The sequence below is a fragment of the Pipra filicauda genome, unplaced genomic scaffold (genome assembly GCF_003945595.2).
Source record: "Pipra filicauda isolate LSUMZ 115617 unplaced genomic scaffold, ASM394559v2 scaffold126_size2276778_pilon, whole genome shotgun sequence".
In the NCBI taxonomy this organism is placed as follows: domain Eukaryota; kingdom Metazoa; phylum Chordata; class Aves; order Passeriformes; family Pipridae; genus Pipra; species Pipra filicauda.
Window position 1 is genome coordinate 1,695,551 of NW_024103729.1, and position 24,907 is coordinate 1,720,457.

General features: G+C 36.9%; 1 protein-coding gene and 1 long non-coding RNA gene across 5 annotated transcripts in view; one reads left to right on the top strand and one right to left on the bottom strand.

Annotated features, from left to right (window-relative positions):
- The first annotated feature begins 21 nt into the window (after positions 1 to 21).
- Positions 22 to 23,944, top strand: LOC113997632. Its single transcript, XR_005566615.1, has 8 exons — positions 22 to 141; positions 1,506 to 1,605; positions 4,839 to 4,995; positions 6,511 to 6,768; positions 8,693 to 8,857; positions 10,049 to 10,149; positions 22,380 to 22,453; positions 23,833 to 23,944. It is a non-coding gene; the product is annotated as an uncharacterized LOC113997632 (long non-coding RNA).
- PLS1 (plastin 1) overlaps positions 1,157 to 24,907 on the bottom strand; it is a 43,998-nt gene continuing 20,247 nt past the window's right edge. For 3 of the 4 annotated variants that reach the window (XM_027739622.2, XM_039389731.1, XM_039389739.1), the window contains 14 exons: positions 21,614 to 21,777; positions 20,294 to 20,423; positions 18,504 to 18,636; positions 17,503 to 17,584; positions 16,060 to 16,225; positions 15,822 to 15,964; positions 14,480 to 14,575; positions 12,983 to 13,178; positions 7,750 to 7,828; positions 6,599 to 6,713; positions 5,768 to 5,901; positions 4,740 to 4,863; positions 2,603 to 2,727; positions 1,157 to 2,120 (listed from right to left, as the gene is read on the bottom strand). In XM_027739622.2, coding sequence (XP_027595423.1) covers positions 1,985 to 2,120; positions 2,603 to 2,727; positions 4,740 to 4,863; positions 5,768 to 5,901; positions 6,599 to 6,713; positions 7,750 to 7,828; positions 12,983 to 13,178; positions 14,480 to 14,575; positions 15,822 to 15,964; positions 16,060 to 16,225; positions 17,503 to 17,584; positions 18,504 to 18,636; positions 20,294 to 20,423; positions 21,614 to 21,777 — 1,823 coding nt within the window. In that variant the 3' untranslated portion in view covers positions 1,157 to 1,984. Of the gene's footprint in view, positions 2,121 to 2,602; positions 2,728 to 4,739; positions 4,864 to 5,767; positions 5,902 to 6,598; positions 6,714 to 7,749; positions 7,829 to 12,982; positions 13,179 to 14,479; positions 14,576 to 15,821; positions 15,965 to 16,059; positions 16,226 to 17,502; positions 17,585 to 18,503; positions 18,637 to 20,293; positions 20,424 to 21,613; positions 21,778 to 22,215; positions 22,310 to 24,907 lie in introns of all 4 variants that reach the window. The other variant, XM_027739633.2, reaches the window with a different exon arrangement.

Sequence of the window (24,907 nt, forward strand, 5' to 3'; positions counted from 1 at the left end):
CGCCGGCGGGCGGGCGGAGCGCGGGGGCTGCGGCTCAAGGAAGCGCCGCTGCCTTGTGGCGTCCGCGACCCCCCGACCCCCGATCCCTCTCGGCAGCGCTCAGAGGCCCGCGCCCCGCAGGCTGCCTGCGAAGGGAGCACGGTGAGGCACGGGGCGCACACACCGCGCCCCCCGCCTGACCACTCTCAGTTCTGCGTTTTCCCTTAGAGAATCACACAATCAGTTAGGTTGGAAAAGACCTCTGAAATCATCTAGTCCAACGTGTGACCCAACACCACCGTGCCAATCAGACCATGACACGGAGTGCCTCTTCCGCTCTTTAAACACCTCCAGGGACAGTGACCCCACCACCTCCCTGGGCAGCTCATTCCGGTGTCTGATCACCCTTTCTGTGAACAAATTCTTCTTCACGTCCAATCTAAGCCTCCCCTGTGCAGCTTGAGGCAATGTCCTCTTGTCCTGTTGCTGTTGCCTGGGAGAAGAGGCCGGCCCCACTTGCCTCCCTTTTGGAGCTGTACAGAGCAATAAAGTCACCTTTGAGCCTCCTTCAGCCCAAACACCCCCAGCTCCCTCAGCCTCCTCACCAGACTTGTGCTCCAGACCCTTCACCAACTACATGGTCCTTCCCTGGGCCCACTCCAGCACTCAGTGTCCTTCCTGAATCTCTTTTATCCCAGCTGCTTGGATCCAAATCCAAGCATTTAATTCTCTGAACTACCACTTATCCTCTTATATAATAGAAACTGAATGGATGGATCTCTTACTGTTGATAAGTTGTGTGCGAGATACTGAAGATGTAAAGCTTAGTACAACTGTTCACTCATCATGATTCTTGGGTTTTGCCACACTTTGAACTGGTTTCAGGAGCTGAGAGAAAGTAGCAGCTTCATACTTTAAAAAAATTGCTGTCATTTTAATTTAGTTGTCTTATTGTTTGGCTTCTGGTAACAACTTTATTAACTGTCCAGCTCCAGCAAGTGAAAATTTACAGCTGCAGAGAAAGGAGTACAAATACATACTTTAAAACTACTAAGAAAATAATTATGGACTTCATCTCATCCAGACAATGCACCAGTCTTTCTACACAAAACCTTTGCATCCAAGATATACAATTTAGGAAAATCAAAGGAGTGACCTGTAAGGAAATGCAGTACAGTAACATGAAGCCCCAAACTGGACTAGCCAGCTCTTTATTGTTTTCTTGATACAATATTTTATGAAAAATTAAAAAAAACCAACCAAGAGATGTTTAGTCCAACTGCAAAACTTAATACATATGCAGACCTAATGATGACATGACATTTCTGCCTTCTATTGCTGTTTTTTTCATATGACACAGACTGTAAGAGTTCCTGCAGAACAAAACTACTACTTTTTTTGAAAGATTATTCCCACAAAAAAAAGTTTCATCAGCTTAATCAGTATTCATTAGTTTTCAGACATTATCATAGGCCTTCACTTGCTCTCCCTGAAGTCAATGACAAGACTCTCATTGTCTCCAACAGGAGTGAAGCTCTCCGAGAATAAGGCAAGGATGATAACTTCTGTGCAGTTTGGAGTAATAGGACAGGATTGGAATGCACCTTGAACCGTGTATGACTACATGTAAGTAACACCCACAAAAATCAAACAATGTTTCACAATTGGTCCTGAAATAACATATGTAAAAAGATGCAGATTCTTAAAATGCTATGAAAACTAATACAAATGAAGCTTGATTAATATGGTGAGGTTTTTTCCAAGCAATACAAATCTATGATGTTAATTTGGTAATGAATGGGTTCTGAAAACAGCATTAGCCATAAATAATCCATGTGTTATGAAATGGAATAAAATTAACTAATATAAACACATTATTAAAAGGTAATTGATGAGTGTATTTGTGCATACACTTTTTCTCATTTCATACTAAGCTTCAGAACTCTGTAAACTGTGAGGCATTCATCGTGTTTAACGTGGCAGAAAGTTATATTACGGGTCTTCATTATTTTATTTTGTTCAGTCCTCTTCCCATCAAACATGCAAACACTGTCATCACCATTTTTGGCTTCACTTCAACCAGATCATCTGGGAGAGCATAAATACGAGCACCAATTTTTCGAGCAACCGAAATGGCATACCTTGAAAACGAGAGAAAACAAAGACTGTCATTTGTCTGGCATCTCTAATGTGTCACGGTCCACAACAACAAAACGAGATTTTAATAGTGGGATACATCTGCTCAGTCAGTACTTAGGCTCCACTAGAAAATGGATATTATTGTTTAGAAAGCATATATTAGCAATTCTACTGGCAGATGTTTTCCTACTGGCTATCAAAGCATTTATTTTTGTCAAAACCAATATGGGTTATGGCAGGCTATTCAGAAACCAATTGTAGTGCAGTGGTGGGAGGTCATATCACCTGTGAATTTGAGTTTATATTTTAGATACTCTAGAAAAATAACTCAGTAATGTTAGAATTTATAATATATTCATTTGAAACACATCAGTTAATATTAGTGTAATCTCTCTCTTAACAATTCAGTAAATCGTTAATTACACCATGAATTCATGCATTTCCTGCATTTCAGGAAAATACAGTGCATTCATTTAAAACTTACTTGGCATTATTCAATTTGTCTTGGTAAGAAAGGTCTTCCCTCTTAACCATTTCTGGACGAACTGCTTTTGGTGCAATGGCATCTATTAAATCTAGGACAGGTAAACTAGTGCTAATTGATTTGTCCTAAAAGAAAAAGACTCAATAGATTAGTTTAAGGAATTTGCTTTGATTATTCCATCTTCATAATGCAAAAGACTCTACAGCACATCTTGCATACATACTGTTTTGTTACTTTATAATGTGAAGGTTTTCCTCACTCTTTATGAGATCTAATGTTCTTTTCTGCAATCAGAATTATAAAGTTCACTGTGCTGATATGATTATTACACCAATGGTTTAAATTTATTTGATGAAACTTCCCCCCTTCCCTAAGGAAGGAAGGGAATTTTGATAGAAGTCCAAGGACCAGACTTTCAAGACAACATCAAGATATTTACATTCCCCAGTACTTTTGGTTTTCTCTTTTTCTTGCCATGGAACTGTTTTCTGCAGTAGTTTATGGCTCCTTTTTATAATTTTTCAACTCAGATGGTATTCTGAGCTACTAGGAGCAGTCTGTGTTTCGTATTTAATACACAGACATTCTCAAAAAAGCAAGTGCTGTTGCTGCAATTATTCCTTCCCAGCTGTTTGGGCAGAGAAGGAGCTGCTGATGCCAAACCAAGAGCAGACAGCAGCAGCCAAGCACAGGCCACGCAACACAGCTGCCTGTCACCAGGTCAGAGCTATGATTCCCAATTCAGTGAAATCCCACAGAGCCATCATATTAATTATACATCTAAAAATACTAAGATAATTCTGCTTGAAGACATTAAATGCATGGACTATATGCCCAAGACCATAGGACACACCTTTGTCATTTTTAGTGTCTGAACTAATGGCAACTCAGTAGCACTTGGCTTTCATAGTCCACAGTAAAATATCAGGCATTTCTGCATTCTCTACTATCTGTTTGCCATAGTAATGCCAAAATCCAAAGAGTGATAGACAATATATACGAGAATATCGTAAAAAAATTAGTAGTAAAAAAAAAAAGAATATTGAATAATGTCACTTTACATCAGTACCTCCTTATCTTTAGTGGTCAAGCACCAGTTGAATTATCTTAAAAACACCAGTTGAATGACCTTAAAAACAAGCAATGTCCTACCAAAAACACAGGCATACCAAAAGCAAGATATTGGGACAGATTCCCTTCAGACTTTCATTTATTTAATACCAACATTATTACAATTTATGCAGAAATAAGAGAAGCAGCAATCTCTCTTAAGAAAAGATCTAAGTTACCTCCTAGAATGAAAATGGAATATTTTGCTCTACAAAATTATATTACCTGTTACCTAATAAAGCTTACCTAATTAAAGTTCATACCACAGTGAGCTCTCAAATATTTAACTTACATTCCTGTTGTGGATCACAGACATAACTGCTGCTGATTATACAATGAACCTGTATAAGAATATTATATTTGCATGCAAGTGCCATTATTAATCTGCCATTTCTAGAGATTCACACAGCATAACACATCTGGCACACGTCTGGCTTCCTTTGCGTTTAGCACTTTAATAATGTGGAAGGAAAGCTTCCTTTATCAATTTGTTCCTATTTGCTGCATGGGAACAGCTCCTGGTTGACACAGGGCTGCTGCACGTGTCACAAGACACAAGATGTCGCTGGTTACCTTGGGCTCCCTCTCCTGGCTCTGTCACTCTGAGAACACCTTTTTAACCAGCTCTCAGTGGAACCGGTGAGCCGCCCTCAGCATTTCCTAAATTGTTCTTCATGCCAGTACGAGCATGTGTCTATATCTAAAAATTTGAAAGATACACGACATGCCACGCCCAAAACATTGGTAACTTCAGGCAGAAGCCCCTTTGAACGCTTAAACTTCTTTTTCTTTTTTTTTTTTTGTTGTTGGGGTTTTTGTTTTCTATCTTATTCCAGCTATTAAATTTCTTTTTCTTATTAACAAATTCGTAAAATACTTTTGAGGATTCACAAACTGTCAGAAACACTTCCTTAAAGAATTATGATAGCTGATGGGAGAGCCACTGTTAAAGCCAAACTGTTAACATACAGGTTTAAAATCCCAGGTGTGATTGTATATGGAAGGAAGAGTAAATAAATTTGATTACCTTAAAACTTGTAATTGAAGCTTTCTTATCTGCTTTTGCAAGTGTCTGATTCACCCACTTAATAATAATTTCATCATTTACTTTTTCCCCCTCTCCAAGGTCTGATAGTACATTCAAAGTATACCTTCAGTAAAGAAAACAAGAGCCCAGGTTAAAACAAGTAGTAGAACTCAACTCTTCAAACAGTACAAAGCTACAAGCAAAAGTAAAATATTACTTCATCACAGTAACAATGCCAAGTACTTCTCTTCATAAGGTACCCTTACCTAATAAAATATTTAGTACTTTAAATCACTTTTTCAGTGGTTGCAAGAAAAAAATAGTATCCCAAACCTCATAATATTCACTGTAACATCTTTTTCATATATTTAACTCAGCACACCATAATTAATTTTACTTTATGATTTTAAATGGCTCCCTACCATCCTAGTCACCTTGAAAACTGAATCACAATAGTCCGAGGAAAAAAAGTATTAAGTGTTTTGCAATCAGTCTAAGAAAACTGCCTTGTGGAAAACATTTGAAATAAAAAACTTTATTGAAATCACTTTATAATTTTTTTTTTCTTCAGTACACTAGCAAGATTTTGATTTTATGATAGTTACGTTGCTATAGCTGTGATAACCTACAATTGTTTTTACCCTTTTAACTTCTATAGTATAAATTACTTCTTCCTTGAGTTTTACAAATATTTAAATTACTCTCTACTTACAGAAAGATACATGGAATCAACATGAAATAATCTGAGCTCTTTTTACTTGCTGTAGGATTTATAATTTTAATCCCAGTTTCTAGTTTATAAGGTTTTAAGAGTTGCTGTAAAATGTTTTTCAATCACTACACAGTATGGAAAATTACAAAACACATATAAAAGTTTATCTTTGAGAAGAGGGATATTTAGAGATCGTTCTCTAAAATACCCATGGGGTGAACTGACCACTGGCCTTAATTTGCCTTGATATACAAGACACATAAAGGCATGCACAGACACATATATACACATTTATCATATATTATGCCCAGCTTACCTTCTCATCAGCTGCCATACCAAAGCCAAAGTCAGAGTTGGATTACCCTCATTTAGATCGTGTCCAGCAATACCAACCAGTGAGAATTTGGCTTTTGCCTTCCCAAGTTCCACTGCATAATTGCAATTCTCAATCTAAAAATAAATTTTGTGTGCAAATAATGAAAACACCTTAATATTTCTGCAATACAGACCTATAATCTATGTGTATTTTGAATAACATTGGCTTACTGTTACCTATGGTGAGATTTGAAGCTAGAGAAGGATTTCTGTTCTACCTCCTCTGTGATTAAAATAACACAGTTTTTACTATAAATGCAAGTGTGTAATATTCAAATGATTATATTTTTCCCACATTTGAAAAAAACAAGTTCACTTTCACTAGGGCGGTGAATTAAAATACACCTATATCAAAACTATACTTGGAAAAATATTTAAATGTGTTCTTCTTAAACATACAGTAATCTTTATCCTCTACAGTCACAAAAGTAATGGAAAACTTGGATTCTGCAAGTCCTGCACAAATCCTCTGGGCAGCTGTGAGGAAACACCTCACAGGATAAGAGCACCACGCTGTGATAGCTGTGTCAGACCTGAAACTTTCACTTATATATCCAAACCAGACCATAAAATACATGTTGCCAAAAGGTGTCCACATTTATAAAGTGATATATGCTATAACTACTATTTATTCCTTGGGATAATATCTGGAAGATATGCTTTCTTCTTCTTCCCCCCCCCCAGGACTGTCTCAGTAGCACACGAATCCAGACAACACAATCAGCACAAAGGAGACAGTGAAGCTGGGCTGTGTTCCAGAGCATCTACCCACCTTTTTCATATTCCCACCGAGCAGTGAGTAAGGAGGTTTGTTGACATGGTTCCAGTCAACCGGCACACGAGTCATATCATACAATTGGAAGATGATTAAAGCATCAGAAAGGTCACTAAACCAGAGGAAAACAACGTTTTAAAGCACAAAAGCTCATACTGGTAATGAAAGTAAGTACTTGAGACTCCTCAAAGTGTAATTAGGTCACTGAAAAATTCCAGACATTTAAATAAAAATGTGTGTTACTCTGTAGAGAAACTGGCCTATATTCTATTGCTTGATTTCAGCAATTATATAGATCCAATTCTGCATTTAATTTCATTATTTTCACAAATCTTAGTGAAGTAAGCTCACCCATAGGCTCTACCAACTTCAATTAAATAATTACTTTCATAGAGTGGGCACAGACAAAATAGCTGCTAAAGAGTTTTAATTTATTGATCTAGTTTTAGTTTCCTCAGGACTTTTCCAAATGTTAAATACTGATGCTTTATCTGCATCTACAGATGTATTTTGCTAAAGAATAATCAAAACCAAGGTACTTATCTTGTGAAAAAAGAATAGTAGTAAAAGTATTATTTTCCCATTATATATTGCATTCCTGATAATCCCCTTGAGCTACTCACTGAATGAAATTCTCCACGTTAAGCTACCTACAGATCGCTTTACAGAGGTCAGAAAACAGACACAATGAAACCTAACAGCAAATACACATGGAAGCAGATGCTCCCAGTTTCTCTCTGTGTCTCATCTTTTATTGACAAGATTTGAATCAACTGCTGGCACAATTTGAAAGTGACCAGAAGCATCTAAAAAGCATGTTATAAAGCCCTTCCTTTGAGGGAATACCCCACTCTGCACTGCTCCTTACAGTCTACTGAGAAAAAACCCCACGCATCATAAACCACAATTATCTCAACTTCTAAAAAAATGTAACTCAAAGCACAACTGAGTGACGGGACAACATAAAAACCTTCTTAGGTTTTCTAGTATTTCTAGATGATGGCTAGACTAGTCTTGAAGTTCCTATCACATTGTTTGGAAACCTGGAAATCACCGTTCTAGTAGAAATACAACTTCCCTCTCTTCTTCCCTTGTTTCTTGCCCTGTCATCCAAGGGAAGTCCAATAATTGTTTTAAAAAACCCTTACCTGTATAAATGGTTAACATATGGGCTTACACCCAGTGAATTCATCCAGTTTCTGAAAGTCCTTTCTTCCTTACTTTCTCCTATGGTGACAAATATAATTCTCAATAAATTATTGGAGAAAACACTTTAATAAGCAATCTTTAAATGGCTCTCATACTCCTCATACCCCCTTCCCTCCCTAAAATGAGTTCATACTTTCCCTAACAGTGTCTATACTGGGTAACACATGAGGCAATAGTGTCCAATTCGGACTCACTTAATTCTGGCCACAGGGACAGAGGCACTAGTGGGAGTACTGTTAGGCTACATTTTTCTGAGTAAATACAATTTGATGAATTAAAATAGACTTCTTTTGTTATATTTTATGTAATTAATATATCATGAAGAAAATAGTGATGATTAATAATAATTTCCTAAAACTAAAATGAGTGACAATTGCATTCAACAGTATGGTTACATCTATTTGAAATGGCATCTTTTTATTAAAAGTTAGTACTAACACACATATTGCAACTGCTCCAAGCTGCAGACACTACAGCTCGACTCTCTCCACACAGAAGCTGCCAGGGTTAATTTGTGAAGGGCCTCCCAAAAGCAACAGAATTCACTTTTTTAGTTTTTAGCACTGGAGACTTAGCAAGGCAGTGATGTATTGGTTACATTTGTGAAGCTGCCAAGGGGACCAGTTACCCTCACAGTTTTAACCAGCAATTCTGCTTATGAGAACTGCAGAAAAGTAATTAGGAAGTAAAACCCAGCCTTCACTTTCCTGACTTACATTGCTTTTATCCATTGCCACCATGAGTCCTAAACCAACCCTCTTTATAAAGTTACAGCTTGTAACAGTACATTGACTTTCTACATAAACACTACCTAAATTTTAACAATGTAATTGTGGCCAACTGCCTGTGAATCAGTGCTGCATAAGCTGTTTTCTCTTACAGCAAAGAAGCACACTTAAGAAAATATTTTGCCTGAATATGTGAGCTTGGAATAACCTCATCACTTCATTCCTACAGTTAAGAAAACAGAGAGGACACTGAGGAGGGAGAAAACCTCCCCAAACAATGAAAGAACAGATTTCTCTGGACTGAAGCACAAATACCTAAGTAAGATTTTTCTCTGCTGTTCTCATTTGCTCCTCAGAGGGTAACGATACCAAGTTTGTCTGATGAGGTTTATATAGCATGACAACTGTCTCATTTAGTACTGCAGTTGGAGGCTGACTACACAATAATGAATGTTTTTCCAAAATGAAACTACTGCGTAAACATGTACTTATGTTTAGACTAGAAAGAAAACCTCTTTAATATTATTTTTCCATGCATAACATTGTCATAACATTGATTTTTACATCAAGGTTACAATTTTAATCTAGGTCTCTTACCCTTTTATACAAAAAGCTCTGGACTTCAGAAATTTCAGCTGTAGTTCACAATTTCTAACAGAATAAATGTTATTTAAAAAGTTTCAGCCAGCTTACCAGTTACTCTCCTGTAATTATGAAATAGTTTATATTCATCCTACTGACACATTTTCTAAATTATGAGTTTTTTCATATGCAATTTGAACTAGTGTTTGTTTCAAATATTTACTTGTAAAAATAACTAAAGAGTTACTGATGAATATATGCTGAAACAAGGAAAAACACTATTTTGCAAGGTCATCAGTCAGCTTTGTTTCTCATATTTCTTCCCACATTAAAATTTAAAAGAAGAATCACATTTTGTGACAAAGTTTTTAAAAATATCAGTTTCCTATTTTAAAAAAAAACAAACATCACAACTCAAGAATGAGATATAATTTAAGTTTATAAAGAGTATTTTTAGAGGTTATAGTATTTTGAAGCAAGTACCTTTTGCTTTATTTTTAAAAGTGTTTAAGGTTACCGAGCATTGAGCAGCAGTACCTAAAGTACTGATGGCAAAGTGCTTTTAGGAACACTTGTCCATTGCAAGGACAGTACCAGGGTTATTTAATGAACTCTTACTAAACAGTTTAGCTACAAAAACACATACTCAGCAACTGCACTCAGAGTGAGAGTTTTAAAAGGCATGCTTAACATTGTTGAAAGAATCCAAAGAAGCCAAGCAGGAGCAAGAGCATGCAAGTTGGGCTGGACCCTTTTGAATAGTGGGAATCCAAGAACTAAACCCAGCATACTATATTTAATATGCCACTCTGAACAAATCCCTTTATCATGCAACACATAAGCGTTTGTAAGTTTTCCAGATGGCTGAGAACTGATCAATTTTTTCTCTCTATTCTTTTATTCAAAATATACCTTGTGATCCTATCAGGAGCATATCTTCTGCTGAGTGGTGCAGCAGATAGCCAAAATCATTGGAAAACTGCAGAAAGGGGGCAGAGCTACACAAAAGAGAGAGGAGCAAATTTGGTAGTATCCTTTATATTTATTGCCATCTCTTTCTTTGAGATCACTATACCATGGAACTGAGTGGGGAGTAGCCGTAGCGCGGGGGTCAAGAATCCAAAGAGCTGCAAATACCTAAGATTCTCTCTGGAAGACAACAGAGCTCAAGATGCAATTGCACTCTAAATTCAGCCAGCCTGAGTGGCAGTAATTCACAATAACAGCCCTGAAGGCTGCAGTAATCTAAGCAACAGCAGAGGACATTGACACTGGAGGAAAGGTGGGTGGGGTGGACACAGGTCCCTCCTCTTCCTCCCCCCAAGAGCTCAGCTTTCTGTATGACCTCATCTCCAGAGTGCTGAGGTTCCTCAGAACAGGAGCAACATGCAAAGGTTGTGCATTAAGTGAAGTCAGGGCTGTCCCCTCCACCCCCACACAATGTCAAGTGTTCATTTGGTTGTGTCAATATTCCTGAGGGATACACTCTCTCTGTACAAGTGCACATCACCAGGCTTGTTCACTATTATCAGGGCAGATGTCAGTTTATGCCCAGAATTCATTATCTGAAACTCAGGAGAACTGCCACATCATACCCTTTGGGTGGAGCAGTCACTGAAAAGATGGAATTTATGCAGGAAAATGAAGACTTTCAGAAAGCTCTACTCACCCACGCATGCCTACAGCTTGACATCTTGTTCATGGAAAGCCCTTACTGGCTAAACCCACTGAAATAACTGTATGGCATTTGACTTACTGCAACTCTTGCCCCCATTTTATGTGCATCACACCTGTGGGGTTTTTTCCTTCTCTTTTACTTATGACGGCATATTAAAACAATAGAAACATGTAAGAACAATGCAAAAAAATCAACCAGAAAAGGACAGAGATGATTAAACACTAGGAAAAAAAAAAAAAAAAAGAAGAAAAATTGCAGAATAAACACTTTTATGGAGTACAGAAAAGTACTAAATACAGTACCTACATTAGGAGGGGTCAAATCTGCATTTCATGAAGCAAAACAGGAAAGCATTATAAATTATGAGTCAGATTTCAACAGACAATCTATGATGAAACTATAGAGAAATTAATGTCATATTTTATATCACTACCTTGAGAAAATAACAGTAAAAACACAGGACTTTATGGAAAGAAAATAAAACATATTAACAGAAAAAAAACATTAACAACATTGTCTTTTGGCTAAAATAACTGTTTTGATGGTTTAGGTCTACATGACACCATGGGAGTTGTTATTTGGGGCAAAGAAGGGTCATCTACTTGCCTTTGAACAGACAGCATTGGCATGATTACCCATCTCTAAAATATCTACTATAAATAGTAAGTTAATTTTGACCAGTATTTACCATTACGAAATGGTAGTCTAGCATTCAGGTGATTTTAAGTTTTTACAACTGTTTTTAGCTGAGATTTGATCTCATCTAAATATTTCAGCAAAGTCCAGAAACTAGTTCAGCTGTTTTTTTGCCATGCCAATGAAAACTTCCAAATTTGACCAAGTTTTCAGTGTTTTGAATCACATCAGCAACTTTGTCTTCAGAACACAGAAGCTGAACTAAACATATTCCACGTCCACGCAGCTCCTGTATCAATTTGCGAGAGCATACATTTCTAATAAAATTGCAGCAGAGGAAGACCAGACCTTTCCTTCAATCATTTGTCCTGGCCAGCAGGGACTGCAGTGACTGGGGATATCACAGCTGAAAAGGGAAGACTGTGCTCTGATACCTCTATCACAGCTGGCACCCAGCTGAAGCGAGAAGAGCAGGAAGCCTGACACAGGAGTGGTCTGGGGGATACAAGATTTGTGACACAGGGATGCAGCAGCACAGACAAATTATGAAAAAACAGGAGCAAAGGAAGATGGACTCACCTAGATGGAAAGGAAACCTGATAGGAACAGTAAGAGGAAGGCAGGAGAAGGCAGTGCAGAGGAATATGTGAACATTGCTGATGATTCTCCCGAGTGCGGCACCCCTGATTCTCACATTCCTTTGAGATCAGTGAACAACTGTGAAACACACTGGCAGGAGCCATTTCATTATCCTAGATTAGCTGGTCCACAGCAAGGGCAACAGCCAAAGACTGTTACCAATCATCCCTTTATCTCTAGCATTAGAGATCTGAACTGTACAGTTAAAGGCCAAACTCCCTGCTACAATAGGATCTATACAGGTTGTTGATGCAATAGATTAATATAGGTTGCTGATACAGAAGCCTTTTTTTAAAAGAAATTTCCTGCCTTAAAAGGCAACAAACAAACACACACAAATATATATCAGTGAAGTATGGGAAAAATACTTTTAAAGACTATTACAGTTGCTGTGGGAACAAGTTAAGCCAGCAGCACCTGCATAAAGTTAATTAGAATCAAAAGGGAGTGTTTCAGCCTTGGAGCTGAGAAAGAGTGTGTGAATCAAAACATCGAGTTTGCAAAAAGTCCTGGGAATTCTGGTTAACTGAATTCCAGGTGCTACTGGCTTAACTTGTTCCCACAAGCTGCATAGTATGGCACTGTAAATTAGGAAAAGCTAGAATTTGTGCATCAGCTAATATATAAATAGTATGGAAAGAAGCATAGGAAACTGGAAGGAAAGTAGGAAGATAGCTTTTGCTCCTGCAAATGAATAATAGAAGGTTATTCAGGAATAACCACTTGGTCAGGCTAACACTTGGTCAGGGAACAATATACACAGCAACAGGCACTTCTAAGGTTTATATTGATTGCTAGTGAGAAAAGACAGGCACCATCACACAGGGATCCTACATCACAACCTAGAAGGAATACTTAAATATAAATCACTAATATTCTTATCTTCTGTATGCTTAGTAAGTTGAGTACCTTCTAATAAATTGAGATCGTAAGATGAATTGTCAGGCTTGTGTAGGGCTGGATAGGTGTTAAAGAGATTTGCAACAAAAGCTAAATTGAGTTTAGGGTTGCCTGCAACCACATCAGCTGAAGTTACAAACTGCCTGCAGCCCAATTTATCTGCCTGCTGGAGCATGTATTCAGCTCTCCTCAAGTCATTTTTATCCTAAAAAGAGAAACAAACAAACAAAAATTAATTTGCAGTGAGTAGCTGCACATTTTCGGTTTTTTACCAGATCTTCAGGTAGGAAAATCTTTAAATGACCCATGTCAGTTCCTCCCTCATTCCTCAATGCCTGAGCTGTCTCTTGCTGATGATGTGACATGACAATTCCCCTCTTCCTTCCACCTTTTTTCTGTCCTTCACTTTTGTGGCTGCCAGCACAGCATTCCTCATGAATCCCAGCAACTGCAGCCAGAACTGTAGTGATTATGTTTCCATTTCCAGACTGTTGATTCCCATATTACATATTTTGCCAAAGGTTCACCATCACTGCTTTAAACTGATATTCTCAAGCACAGTAATTACAGATGATGCCCAAAATCCTAAGAGAAAGTTTGAATGCTTCAGGCTTGTCTTCCTTTTAATATTTTTGCCTCTGAATCATCGTAAGTTGGCAACCTGTGTGTTTTGTACATTGGTATTTATTATTTGTATTGAGGCTTATAACTCAGAACATGATCATATAAACTGTAGGAAACTACATAGAAAAACTAACTACTATTCTTTCTCACTCCCCAAAAAATCCAAAGCAAGAGCAAACAAAGAAAACAGAGCTCTCCTTATGAAGAAGTTTGAGAGAACTAAAGCCTGTAAGCAAACAACTTTGCATATGGGTTTCATTATTATAATGAATAACAAGATTCTACTTTAGATTCTGATTGATATATAGATATCTCAGGCATGCAGTTCAGCTTTGCATCAAATGCATTCTCAGAACAACCCTTCCAATGAGCACCATATTGCACCTTAGGCAAAAGTGTTTTCACATCCATGTAGGCTGGTTTTAGACCCTCTATCCCTTTACAACTTCAAGCTTGATGGATGTCACACTGTCCTGCTAGTTATTGGAAGGGCTCACGTGTTTTTTCTGAAATCTGTTTGAGGAAGGATCACAAGGTTTGTGAAGTCTACTCTTTTTCCTTGTCTGAATTCCAAAAGAGGAAGACTGAGCAGGATGTTGTAATATTTGTGTTGGATGACCCTGCTGAAAATAAACATACACTACTCCAAGTAAAACACAGCTCCACACTTCAGACTGCAGGATGCATTATCCTGTTTCGGCAGCACTCGGGGACTTTACAAGTTTTTTCCCATTTAAGCCTTTGTAACACTGAGGAATCTGAATTCTTGCACATGTTAGAAAACAAAAGAAGATTCAGGGGCAGCCTGGTAACCAGGATGTTGGACACATACACAGAGGTCTCAGATAATTCCAGTCTATTTTCCCATTTCTGGATACTCACATGAAATCCTGAAAAGTCAATTTTAATGGGCAGTTGATCAATGTCATCTCCTTTGGGTGCAATCTGATTTAACAGATGGTAGTATGCTCTTGAATCCTAAAACGAGCAGTGTAATATTTAAAAAAATAAAAAGCAGCAAGTATGTAGCCTTTCCTAGCCATTTATTGCTCTAATAGTCCAATCTAAAAGCCACATAAGTAAAAAATACAGCACCCTAATTTCAGTGAATATGAAAGAGGTCATACAGCCATTTTACTACACTATTTCACATAGAAGTTATTTAGCCAGATGACAGAAAAAAGGAATGTCTGCTAATTATTCTGGACAATGCTAGTTTTATTCTGCTGAATATTAACTAGACTGTTGTAATTCAGATATTCAGGGCAAATTAATATAGAAAAATACCCAATTTGCATCTTATATTCAGTGTTGGTATTTTACACCTTTACTGTCCTTATCAAATAGACCGGTTTATAAAAATTTCTCTTTCTTAATCAGTGAGGTAATGGAAATTAAAAAAGGAGAGTAAGGTGGTTCTTTTAGGATGAATCTATAGTGACAAAACAAATTATATTAATTTGATGCAGTTTTCAGTGTGCTTCTGGGGTCCCCCCCAGTAAGAAACCAGGAGAAAAAATAAAACCCTACTAGTTTTAGAAGTATTTAATACTTCTCTTAAACAGCATATATTTTTACCATAGCAGCAGTTTTCATATAAAACCTTAGTTAAATGCTTGCTTTAATAACAGCTTTCTTGGTGGCATTTCAAAATACCTAACTAGCCATTAATGATATGGTTTTCTTCAGTGAAAGGAGGTTTTATCACCTTAGGGAATCTTCCTCCTTTGCTTTTAGTTTTAAAAAGTTGGTGTTTTCTCTCTTCAGCTGGACTACTACAGAACTCTGCACACCTTATGCAGAGTGACTGAAGAGAGAATTATGCAGCTCTGCCACCTGCCCTGAGGAGCAAGCACACCTTTCAGTCCCCTCTGTCAGTCACTTGGCACACCAGCATAGCAGTGGCTGGGAGTTATTAGTTAACTAATAAGGTAGTGCAAATTGTCCTAAATAACTCTAATCAGCACCTCAGAACATTAGAACTTCCCTGAATATGAGCATGTTGGAAGTGTCCACATTGTGACGTGATAGTATGAGCAACTGAATAGGATGTGTGAGATCAAAACTCTTTCAGAGTTGAAAAATGCAGGGTGAACCTATAGCTAGAAAAAGCAGATTACTATTTTATCTAAATTCTTCTGATCTGACTGATTTGTTTTTATGCATAGTGTGCATAATATTTTAATAGCATTATGTTCAATTATCAGAGCAAATAACTACAAACCTTTATGTCTTGGCTGAAGTTATTGATTTTCTGCCACCCTGCATTGGCCAGATGATAGTTCACCCAGCGTAGCAAGAGGTCTTCTGGGGAAAGCTTCATCAACTGATCTAGTTCTTCCCCTTCATTTAGCAAGGCAATAAGAGCTAAAAGCAAGTTTGAAAGAAAGCTGAAATCATTGCTACTGTGGGCTCAGCTAATTCCAAGTGGCTGACATTGCTGTACCTGGCACTGCTCTTACCTTCATTTCTGGAGAGCTCAATATCAGCAAAAAGACCAACTTTAATGATCTGCCACAGGAGTCCTAACACCAAGTGTGGCTTCCCTTCTTGCAAATCTTGTGATCCAATATTGACAACTGTACAGCCAATGGCAGATGCTGAGTTCAGAGCCAGGTTTAGGTTTTCCTATTTGGAATATCATTGTTTGACAAACTCATGAGGCTGTAATTCTTAGTAAATTAGTTCATATTAAACTTTGGAAGAAATAATGCATTAGTTCAATAGAAAACTGCACTCCAGAGATTTTTTGTGAACTACCTCATATCTTACCAAAATTTAGTAGAAAACATTATTAATACTGTTTAATACGGACTCACAAAAAATTGTGGACTACCTTCTGCAGCTTGGATCACTGAGGAATACTCTAATCAAAACAATTTTTGTAATTCATAAGTATTAGATGTACAAATTAAACAAAACTGCTCAAAATATCAGTGGCCTGATCCAGTGGAAAACCATGTTCATATGGAATTCTGCGCTGTGCAGAAGGCTACTGACATCACTGCCATCCCATCTTGAATCTTATACAGGCTGACACACTCAAGCAACTGTAAAACTGGAACTGAATGGAGAGCATAAGAAAATCATGACAATTCAACACCCTGACACTGAAAGTAAAGCCAATGATTGTCACAGATGAAACACTCCAAGGAAAAATAGCTGGCAGCTCTCATCAATATTACGATTTTGTTGTGTCACATTTTAACTATCTACAGAGACAACATAAACACACATAGTATTATCTTTGCTGACAAATCTTCTTAAAAATAAGTAGAGATTACAGAACCCACTTGGAGGATTTAGAACATAGTATGGTTTAACTTTTTGTATTTTAACGTCACAGCCTGAAATGAAAAGTCTGCCAATTAATGGAGGTTTTTAATCAGTATTTTTGTCTCTCTGGGCTGGTAGCTTATGGATCTACTTCCTCTTCCAGACCTATTTTCTTAAACCCAAGATCATAAAAACTGTTTCTCTCAAATTTTTTCATTACTTCATACACGATTAAAAATTGAGGTTCTCATTTTTTGTCCAAGGTGCTCTCCACTTTGAAGATACATCATCCTGCCATACAGCCATGCAGGTACTTTCTGCTTTGCTAAAGTACAACCTGGCCATCTACTTGGAAGTCTAAAATTATTTTCTTCAGGTACTTAGTAAAGCAAAACAAAAATAGTGAATATGGGAAGAACTAGGGAAAGCATGAAAAATCCAAGTTTTCCTGTAAATCATATAAGAAACAGGAGAATTTAGCAGAGTATTAGAATATAGAATTTCATGCTTTACGATTTTTTTATTATATAGGAGTTTTAATTATTTTTTTTTCTCCACCAGGAGAACTGTCACTAAATCAGAAAAATACTTTTTCATTTGTGGCGAGTTCCTATCCATGCAGTACTTACAGAAATAGTGAAAGGAGTGAGTTTTTTCTTATTAATAGCCCTTTCATCAATTGTATCTGGTTGTGAAAAATTGATCATTTTGCTAAGGAAGAAAAATCAAGAGTTAATTCAAACTTTCATTTTACAGAAAATATACTATTTGATTATAAACTTGTAACACTTCAAACTAGCTGAAAATACTTATGACAAGATTTAAAAAAACCCTCATCATCCTCTAAATCTCCTCTCCCCGTTAAATACTTGCACATTCATTCAGAACACCCCAGATAATGTTGCTAAAAGAAACTCGAGCATTTGGCTTTTATAATTAATAGAGCATGTCTGTACTGTCACAAAAAGGTCCTGAGAAGATTATAACTGTAAACCAAAGTCAGTTAAATGGTCTCTACTGACAAATTTTGTAATATAGTCAGTGTATTTCTGCATTGCATTTTTGTAGTACCTTGTATGTACATGGATCTCAAAGACTAATTCACATCAATACTAACATGCTGATCCCTTCTTAGCATGGTGTATGAGTAAGTACTATTAATCCACTTTAACTAACTAGAAAGTTACAGCAAACTGAAGTTAAGGGACCTACTATATGCTCTCTGTTTTGCCATGGATTTAATTCAGATTTCTGTTCCTCCCGTTCCATGATTTAGTGACTATAATAAGTAACTTCTAAAAATATTTTAAACATTTTCTAATTATTTCCACTAATGAATATATGAACTGCGGAATTATCATCTCCTTTATAAACAGCCTGCACATATCTGACGAGCATAATTACAGGTGTGAAGTGGAAAACCACTTCTATAACATATGCACAGAGTCATATAAAAAATTTGCTAAAAATCACATTTCTATGGGCAAACAGATTTTCCCCATTTTACACATTGGTTGAAATATTTAGGAGTGGAATCTTGATGTTAAAGCCTATCAGAAGTTTTCCAATTCATGTCACTGTGATCAGCATTTAACCTTTGAGATTAATTTCTTTTCTTTCTTGGACTCACCAAAGAAGGATGCCATCTGCAAGGGATTTAAACAGACTGGCATCTGATGGGTTCATGGGGAGGAGGTGCTTACAGTCTGGGTCATCTTGTAGAGCTTTATTTATCCAATTAACAAAAGCAACTTTTTCTTCCTCTGAAAAAAAAAGACAGCATTAAAATAGTGGATTATCATTTCCATGAACACATACTACTAAACATCATACATGGGTCAAAGAGGTTCATCTGCAATAAAACCCCTGAGTTTCACAGAGGCCAATTATGAAAAGAATCAGACCAGTGGGAAAGAACACAAAAATGGCAAGTACAGATTGATCTTTCTCCTACTGCACCCTGGAAATATCTGGTGATTTTCTGAAGAACATAAAAATCAAAGGGACATCATAGGGAAGGCATCCTCGTGGCTGACTTCAAATTCAGTTTCTCAGCAATTACAAAGAAAAGAGGAAGATTTCTGATCAGAAATGTGCAACAACAGAATTTATACACCATTGGTTTAAAACACAGCATTTCATTCTGAGAGACTTGCAATCTTTTTGAGACTCTGATCTGGACTGCTGAGCTGTATTTAGCTTTGAGAAACTTAAGAAGTTTAATATCTCAGTTTTAAATTCTCTTTATATTTAGTGCAGAATTTATTACTGTGTATCTAAGAAAGCTTATCGGGATAACAGTCAGTCAAGTATCAGTATCCACATTCCCAAACAGCACAGGTGGTATTCCTCTCACCTCAAGAAGCAAACAAGAGAGGTACCTACACCTGACTCCTTACACTTCTTCTACTGTCAGTGGGAAACAACGTGAAATTCTAGTGCACCCTTCATCTCATCATAAATGAGGTGGTGATGAGGCCAGGCCACATGAACTGCACTTCAGTGGGGTCTGTTTCTCTCCACCAAAAATGAAAGGGAGTCTAAACCATTACCTCTGATGCCCTACAGGCATCCTTTGAGATGGAACATATTCCCAGCTTTGGAGATCTACCAAGTGCAGCTGGTGCTATAAGAATCATACTGAAACAGAGGGTATTGCCACCTCTGGCTAACCAAAATGATTCTTTCTCATATATGGAATCTTAACACAGTCTGGAACCACTGCAAATTCCAGACTCAAATCAATCAAAAAAAGTTGCAATATTGCTGATAGCAATGTGATCCTGGAAGGTGGTTAACACTCTGGCCAGGAGCTGCAATGCAATTAGGCACAATTACCAACTTAAATTACATGCAGCAGGGGGAGGCAGAAAGAAACGGATCAAATATTAAAAGCAGCTTCTTAAGTGTAAGAGAGGCTATGCAAAAACCATGCAGGACTGAACAATTCTGTAATGGCAGAGACAACTGAGGGGGCCATTCCACCCACAAAGGATATATGGTGGTTTGTTAAGGGTTTTTTAGTTTATGCTATTAACACTGTGGAAATGAAAATGAGAATTCATTTTTATCTGAATGTAGGAATAAGAGTAGATTAGCATGTAATGAAGGCAAAAGCTTGACTACCATTACTAGAAGAAGGCCAAAGGGGCCATTTTTCTCCCCTTACATGCTGTCACTGCTTGTTTTGCTCTTTTGCTCTTGCAAAGAGTCCCACTTGCCTCCAAGTACAGCATGAAACTAGTAACAACTGAACATAGCTAATAAACTATTGTCCACACTTGTCTATCTCCACATACTTTCTCTGTGTTAATTTGCTTTCAACACCAACATTTTTCCATTGTTTGGTTTTTTTGTCTGTAGTGCAAATTTAAAGAGTTTCCTCCATGCAAAATTTGCTCATGTTTCATTATTTCTTACCCGAATAAGAGTGCTGTGTCCCCTCACTAGAGATTGCTGATGTTCCTCCAATCGCTGTAATACCTTGCTTTTTGTTTATTGATTTTCGGAATGATTTGCTGACATCTTTACTTTTCAATTCCTGAATTATCTGAAATCAAAAGAGTAGAGAGTATTTTGTGATTGATCATACTTTCAGATAACTAAGTGTTAATTCATATAAGTACTCTAGAGTTAGTAGTTAACCTGACTGCCTATTTACACTGACTTCTGTTCTAAAAGAAAAATTTACTGTATGGGTAAAACTAGTTTAAACCCTCTCATGAAACTTGCATAGTGGATGTCTAACATATTATTTCTCAGTGAATAACTTTATTAAGCCATGGTAACTAAAAAAGTAGACATACAAATATTTACACAATTTTTCCATAGATGTTTTAGTAAACTGAAACACACATCTAAAGATATGCACATTTTCGATGCCTATAGCATATTTCTCCCGCTTATTTCACCACATGCTGCACAGTAAAAGGTGACAACATGACAGTTACACATGTCCTTAATCAAGCTAATACCATTTATTCACCTGCCTGCAATGTAAACCACATCCTAGATTTGCCAAAATATTGTAGAGATCTCAAACTGACAAGGAAGTAATACAGTTCAACATGTGGAGGCAAATATTTGCATCTCACCTATGAACCACTTCAAATTAGAATCTTGAAAGATCAATAGCTAGTTTAACAAGCATCCTGCTGCAATGAGCTGCACTACTCCAAATTGGAAGCAGAAAATAATCATCCCAAACACACACTAATCAACGGCCTGATAAGCTTTTGTTTCTTTTAAAGCCCACTAGTGAGTAATCCTCATTTAAGAAAGTCTAAACCTTTGAAATTTGTTCACTGAAAGGGAAAAACTGTGCCTCAGTCCCAGTAATAAACAGCCTTTAGCACAGAGATTAAGCATAGTGATAGACTAATGTTTGCACTACTAAGAGCATTCAAAGCCTGGTATCTAATTGTCTGCTCTTTTGTCAGAGCAAGGGCTGGCCCAACAGCTCCTAAAATATGTAGTCCATCTCTTCATCTTTGAATAAACAAAACAGGACTATTTCAACTAAGGCACTCTCACATGCTGCTCATGTCAGATCTATTAAATTAAAAAGGAGAGTGAAAGAGTAAAATAACTATATAGGATATTCTAAATTGTCACAGAAAACTCAAAATAATAGTTATATCTATCTAAAATAGTACTTAGTTATAGCACTTAATTCAGTTTTCTATCCTAATTCTTAACAGGTAGCAGACAGTAGAGAAACATCCAAAGAGAGTGTCTTACAGAGACAAATTCTTCGAAGTTGATTCTCCCATCCTTGTTGCTATCTGTCACTAAAATGATTTTTTCTACAATCTCCCGGACTTTGTAACCAGGCAAGGGCAGACTTGCTTCTTTAAAGAGGTCCTGAAGTTCATAATCGCTGACATACCCACTGTTGTCAATGTCTGTAAAATGAAGGCACAAGTTGTTACACTTACATAAAGAACCAAGTGTAGTAACTGTAAAGAATAAATCAAGTGTGAGAAATGCAGTTCTAGCAGATAAGTATTTCTTTTCCTGGCAGACATAAGTAAGTATGAAGGAATGCTTGTGGATTAGAGGGACAACTGTCTGGGCCTGGTGCCATCTTGTGATGTACTTTCTCAGGAGCTATCTTATGATCCAAAGCATAGCTATAACAAGATAGCAAATTTTCAAGTAGTGAAGTTGAAGCTTTTTTTTCTTTTTAAGACGCCCAACAAAATTATCTATAAACCTTCAAGTGAGAGGGAGAACAATTAATATATGCTTCCTGTCAATATTATACCATTTGCAATCAGGAAACTCAGACCTGATGCATGTTGTTATTAGAAGAGCACACTTACACAAGAAAAACTACTTACACAAGAACTCTGCCTGACTCTGCATTTTGTTTCTTATCCTAGTATCTGATAGACATTTTCTGTTCTTCAAAACTTTTGATGTGGTTAGGCTTACCTGTGAAGAATAAATCCAGGATGATCTGTATCTGTTTATTAAAGGTGACCTTCCTTAATCTATTAACTAGCTCTGTTGGGAACAATTTGTGCTGCCACCTTCACTTACACTTGGCTCCCAAGACCACATGGCAAGAATGTTCAGGTACAGCAAAGTATTAGAATGCTTTTTTTTCCAAAAGAAGTACAGTACAGCTTCACAATTGTGGAAAGAAATTAATGGCTGTATCATAAAAATAAATTAAGAAAAACTGAGTATAATTTGTGTTACTCATCATGAATAATGCAGCTGCAGAGAAACAATCAAAAATACCCTTTGTACTTTCACCTTAGGCCAATCTCTGTGCAGAAAGCTGACTTGAATTCATCTTAGTATAATAAAGCATCATTTTACACCTATGTTTTTACCCAGAGTAACATATAAATGAACCAACCACATTAACTGTTCCTGTTTTTTTAAATCTATGCATATTTCCATATATATGTATACACATATTTATACAAGCAGAATTTGAATATGCCAGTAAAATAGCCTTACCTGTACCTGTAGTGCATTGGCTATACAATGGAGAGAGGTACTTTTAAAATCAGAAAAGCTATAGTCCATACACAGTATAGATGAAGTTCAGTCAAATACAAGAAATCATATCCAGCCTAAGTAACGCTGGATATAATGCCCATCATTTTATATATTTAATGTTAATATTTTCCATGTTTGACAATAATTTACAATGTCTACGATCATATTAAAGCTCTTGAAAAATATTAGTTAATAGTATTTTCCCAGCTCTACCAACAATCAATCTAAGGGAAGCAATTTAAGAGAACATCACAGTCAGTCAAAAAGAGAAGCAGATGATGTGACCACCTTTCTGACTTATCAAGGTGCTCCCACTTTTGGGTTTTTTTTTTTTGTTTCCTAGTTAAAAACCTCTCTTCATATTGTCCATGGTATCAGAACTCAGCCAATAATACCACAGTGGATGAATGTGCCTCTCACTGCAGAAAGGCAAGCAGAGAAACATGCTTTCATCTCTAGCCATAATTGATTGCTGTACAGTAATTTTCTTGTATTCATACTACACTGTGTAGCTTCTGTACAGCTTCACAAGGCAGCCACATTTCACTGCTGACAAAAGGCTAAAAACACCTGATTAAAAAAATAATTTTGTGTTTTCAATACTATCAACAACTCATAAATCACTACACAGACAAATTTTATGTCTGCAACTGCATTAATTCATCCACTGGCTTGCAGACATGTAAAACTACAGGTAATAATAGGGATGGTCTAAACAGCAGAGGACATGCTCATGAGCTCACTCAGATTACCAGCTATTTTATTTCTCTAGGTTCATCTTTCACGGGGGGTAAGTTTCCATGATGACAAGCTGAGAGTTAAATACATGCCTTCTCTCAGTTTACCAATGTAGCTGCAAGGAATTTATCCATAAAGACATTGGAAAAGTAAAAATGAAAAAAAAAATAAAATAATGATGCTTAATGTCTGTATTTTACAGAAAGCATAAAGAAGAAAGTGCTTTTCAGTGAACAGGAGCAGGACAGACAATTCTTACAGCAGAAGTGTGAAAACACACAGGCAGGAAATGGAGAAAAAGAAGGAATGCAGATGGTGAAAAACCAACCAAACAGAAAAGCAGTTAGACAACACCAGTGAGTATCTACCTATCTTAACATCTCCCTGATGTTACACTGATACAGGTATACAGTGCTCTTCCCTTTGGCCTGTTGTTCCAGCACCTCCAGGCTACAGATTCCTTGAGCTACAGATGTCATGAGGAGTCTTTAACAGCAACTCATGAATTACCTTCCATGGATGTATCTTTCTCCTTTTAGGATTTCTACTCTTTTTTGGTCTCGAGTCAATGGGTTCATGGTTTAATTATTTATAATGAAGAGAAGTTACTTCTTTCTCTTTTAAGCTTTCTGACTCTATTGAGCATCACGTGATACCTCTATTGACAGAACCTGCATAATTCCTTCTTCACCTCCTCCTACTCATTGTCTTAAATCTCTAACATACAGTTTCCCAATAGCTTCTTCACCAAGCTAAAGACTCATAACATTTAAGACTTCTTGCCTGACATTCCCCTGTTCCCCCCATTATGACTGAATGCAAACATGTCTGTTTGATTTCCTGAGCTGCAGTCACACATCACCCCCCAAAACTGCAGCAAATAGGAAATAGAGCAGACATGAACTTTAACAACAGCAGTGCAATCTGGAAATAAGGGTTAGTTGCTATCTAATTTCTCACTCTGTTTACTCTGATTAATCTGTAAACATCCTGTCAAACATAGAAAATTGTAGTTATTTATTAACATCTGCTAGCTACAAAAGCAAGACTAAAAAATCTGCAAGTTTGGCTTACTTAAAATGTAAAATCCAATAGAATAAATGAAAAGAGGAATTATTAGTTCACCAAAGCATGAAAGTAAAGTAAAACCCAAGTGCCAGTAATCTAACATGAAAATATATAAGACCCGAAGCTTAATCAAACTTTTTTTGCAGATTTAAGGAAATCAAAAAACTGAATTTTGAGACCTATTATGTAGCATATGCAAAGGCACAAATAATG